We start from the raw sequence: 3,845 nt of genomic DNA, 5'->3' as shown, positions 1-3,845 counted from the left end.
GGCTGGGGGAGTGCGGGGGGGGTGGGCAGGGCAGGGGCCAGAGCACAGAACGGCTTGACCGTGGCGCCTGTGGGGGCTCTCGGGGAGAATCGCAGCCAGGGTGAGCTGGAGGGTTGCCCACAGACCCCACAGCGGGCAGCACTGCGTGAGAGCCAAGGCCGGCCCCAGCGGCGATGGTGAGAACAGAGGGGTGCGTATTGGCGAGCGTAGCCGACAGGTCTGTGTGTTTAGCGGGGACAGAGAACTGGCAGTCAGGACGGCAGCTGTGAGAGGCGCCGGCCAGTCTCTGAGACCAGCGGTGTCAGCTCCCAGCTGGGCCCCAGGGATGAGTCCCCGAGGAACCCTGAGTCCAGGTGCAAGGCCATCCCACGTTGGCGACTGGACCGACGGTAGGTTGGGGTTCGCACTGGGCACTCGGAGGCAGCGGGCCCTCCTCGGCCAGTCTCAGTGCCCCGTCTCTACCTTGGGAAGAAGGAACGCACGTGCTGCAGAAGAGGCCGGTGAAGCGAACAACGGCTCCGCAAAAGCAAAACCCACCTGAGCCAGAGCCAAGACCGCATAGTGCCTGGCTCAGGTCACAAGCTACGTCCCCAACCGGCAAACCCAGGGACACAAAACTGACGAGTGGCCGCCTGGGGTGGGGCTGGGCGGACACTAACGGTCAGTGGGCCTGAGTGACACTGGTCGGGGGGACTGTCCTGGCACCGACTCACCAAAAACAGCCAGCCACGCACTAGAGTTCCCCCAAATCAGCAGATGGCGTGCTGGAAATGGGAGTTCACACTATAGAAAAGAAGCCTCAGTAAAGTCGTTAAAAAACAGAAAAAAGAAAAAGTGGCAAAGAAAGGAAAGAGATGAATGGAGGCGATGTGACGCCTGGTGCAGAACAGACTCTGTGTCGCCTTGGAGAAAGGGACGACTTCGGACCGTGCTTCCCTGCCAGCTCCGGGAAGGCAGAGGGGCGAGGGAGCCCTGCTCCCCCAGGGCCTGACGGCGAGGCGGACAGAGGGCTCATGGAGCCAGGCAGCCACTCCCTGGCATGGACCTGGCCAACTACTTACAGTAGAGCATCCCGCTTTGGGCCAGCCCTGAAGCATAATAGTTAAACAGTGTGGGTAGGGAGCCAGATCCCACATGGCTAACCACAGTTCAAATCCCAGCCCCAGCAACGAGACAAGCATGTGTGTGTGCCCAGATCCTGACAGGATGGAGAAACGGAGAAGGGATTGCAGTGTTGACCACACTCCACTGGGGGGTGCTTTCCCCCTCTCCCTGTCTCTCCGGTGACTGCACCCACCCACTGGCAAAAAAACACATCACGCTTCTCAGCCTGGGTGGGTTTTAAGCACTCCTTTGTCACCCCTGATCTGAAGCTGTCCTGGGCAGCTGCGGTGTCCGAGATTAATTCTGCAAAGCGAGGAGTCAATTACTCGTGGCCTAATTCATGCAGGTGCAGTGTGAATGTGAGGCCTCCCCATGACGTGGGGGGACAGTGACCGAGGGAGGCTGTGTAGGTGCTCCAGGGTTCAAAGTCAGGGCTACAGATGGATAGTGAGAGGTTTATAGACTGAAAGTCACCAGGGAGCTCTCCGGGCGATGTTCTCTCTCCTCCACTGGGCAGTGGCCACGGAGCTACCAACCGATGCAAATTCACCAGCGGGAACTCTGAACTCTTACAACGTGGACACCTGTATATGTTTTATTCCAGGCGCCTCCAAACAGGTCATGAAAATGTGTAGTATAAAAGAACTGCATCGATTTCAAAATGTTCTGCACCCAAATAGACTAGTACTTTAATTCTATGTTTCCATGAACTTTCTGAGGGTCCCTTGAACACCGCCATGCTCACAGCAGAGAGCTATCTCTGGGGTTAGAATTCTAGCTGACGTTAATTTCCTTTGTTGTATCTGTCTATCCTGAAACGTGTGTAATGAACACACATTACTTTTGTTTTGAGAAAAAAGAGACACACTCTAGAAAGATGTTTTCAGTCTGGGAAAGAAACCACCACCACCAGGGCCCGAGAGCAAGGGGCTGTTGAGCAGCTGCCCTACCCCCTCCACCAGGGGCCAGGAACTCCCTCCACCAGTAGTGACAACAAAAATGTCTCCAGACGTGGCCACGTTGTCCCTGGGCGGTGGCATCCCCTCAAAGAACCACTGACTCAGACAAGACTCCGGTCCGGAGCGGGGCTGCGCACCCCAGGGGCAGGGGGCACTCACACTCTGCATTTTGGCCTCCGTGTCCACGATGTTCTTCTCCACCTGGTCAGCATTCTTCTGCAGTTGCTCGATCAGCTCCGAGAGCTCCTTGCTAGAGATGCTGCAGGCAGAAGCCGAAGGTAAGTGAGCCAAGGGGGCCCCGGCATCCCCAGCCCCAGGTGACCTCTGTCCCAGGCTCTGAGCTTTGCAGGGGCTGGGCTGTCCCCAAGGGCCATGTCATTAAAGCCATAGAGACAAGGCGGGCCTGGGGACACAGTGGGTGGCATGGGCCCCATGTTGGCCCTTCATGTTGACGGCACTACGTGGCCGCGTCGGCCAAGCATGACCTACGGCACTTTCTTCTTTTTTAGAGAGGTTTTTGCTATAGGGTGCGTACGCTCGCCAGAAAGACAGAGACAGACAGAGAGACAGAAAGCGAGAAATCACCCCCCAGGGGTATGGCCACGCCGCAATCCCTTCTCCTTTGTCCTCCTCTCGGGATCTTGGGTACGCATGCACACGTACCCGGTATGAGTTTTAAGCCACCAAGTCTGGGGCTCGAACTACAGTCGACTACATGGAAGCCCAGCGGCATAGCCATTATACCAACTGCTGGTCCCAACCTACAGTACTTTCCTAAGTTGAGAGAGCCCCAGTGACGCAGACTCCACACTCAAAGAATCCACTCAGTGTTTTTGGTCCACTCACAGTTGTGGAACGCTCGCGCCATCCGATTCCAGAGTTCTTATCACCCTGGAGCAGTCACTCCCTATCCCCATCCCCGCCCAGACGCCGCCTCTCTGCTTTCTGTCCGTGGAGTTGCTGTCCTGGGCATTTTGCACAATAGTACACACAGTGTGCGGCCTCTTGGCTCTGCCGCTTCTCACGGAACGCCTGGTCTTGAAGGTTCATCCTGACTGGAGCGTCTGTCAGAACCTCCTCCTTGCAGCTGAGTAACACTGCACCGTGTGAGCAGCCCGGGTTTGGTTCATCTGGCCAAGCTCACGGCACTGGGCTGTTCGCATCTGTCAGCCAGACAACTCGCCCTTCGAACGCTCCTGGACAAGTCCCATACGAGCACCCTTACTGTTCGTTCCCCGGTGCTTTCCCTTAGCCTGCTCGTCCTGGCTGAACCAATGCACTTAAAGGTGACGCGCAGGCCCAGCGGCTGCTGTGGGGTTCAGGCAGCTGATCCCACGTGGCTGACAGCACAGTCTGAGTCGTAGACCTGGTGGCTTGACAATCACGCCAGGCATGTGTGCGTGCATGCCCAAAATCCCGTGAGGAGGATGGATTTGTGTGTCCATGCCCCTTCTCTGTCTCTCTCTGTCTCAGTCTCTCTCTGGTGAGCACACGTACTCTATAGCAAACAAAAGAGAGAAACAGGGGACCAGCAGTTAGTGTAATGGCTATGTCTCTGGACTCCCATATAATTGACCACAGTTCGCATCCCGGACCAGGTGGTTTAAAACTCACACTGAGCGCGTGTGCGTGCGTGCCCAAGATCCCGAGAGGAGAATGGAGAAGAAGGGATTGCAGTGTGGCAATCTACCCCTGGGGGTTGATTTCTCTCTTTCTGTCTTTCTGTCTCTCTCTGTCTTCCTGGCGACCGCACGCGCCCTATAGCAAAAACATCTCAAAAAA

General features: G+C 56.6%; 1 protein-coding gene across 1 annotated transcript in view; it reads right to left on the bottom strand.

The window, feature by feature from the left end:
- PPL (periplakin) overlaps positions 1–3,845 on the bottom strand; it is a 59,498-nt gene that overhangs the window by 35,975 nt on the left and 19,678 nt on the right. The window contains exon 2 of the mRNA XM_014589130.2: positions 2,223–2,322. Coding sequence (XP_014444616.1) covers positions 2,223–2,322 — 100 coding nt within the window. The remainder of the gene's footprint in view (positions 1–2,222; positions 2,323–3,845) is intronic.

Source organism: Tupaia chinensis, unplaced genomic scaffold (assembly GCF_000334495.1).
Source record: "Tupaia chinensis unplaced genomic scaffold, TupChi_1.0 Scaffold000042_2, whole genome shotgun sequence".
Classification (NCBI taxonomy): Eukaryota; Metazoa; Chordata; class Mammalia; order Scandentia; family Tupaiidae; genus Tupaia; species Tupaia belangeri.
Note: the sequence above shows the minus strand (reverse complement) of the source record. Positions and strands in the feature narration are given on the sequence as shown.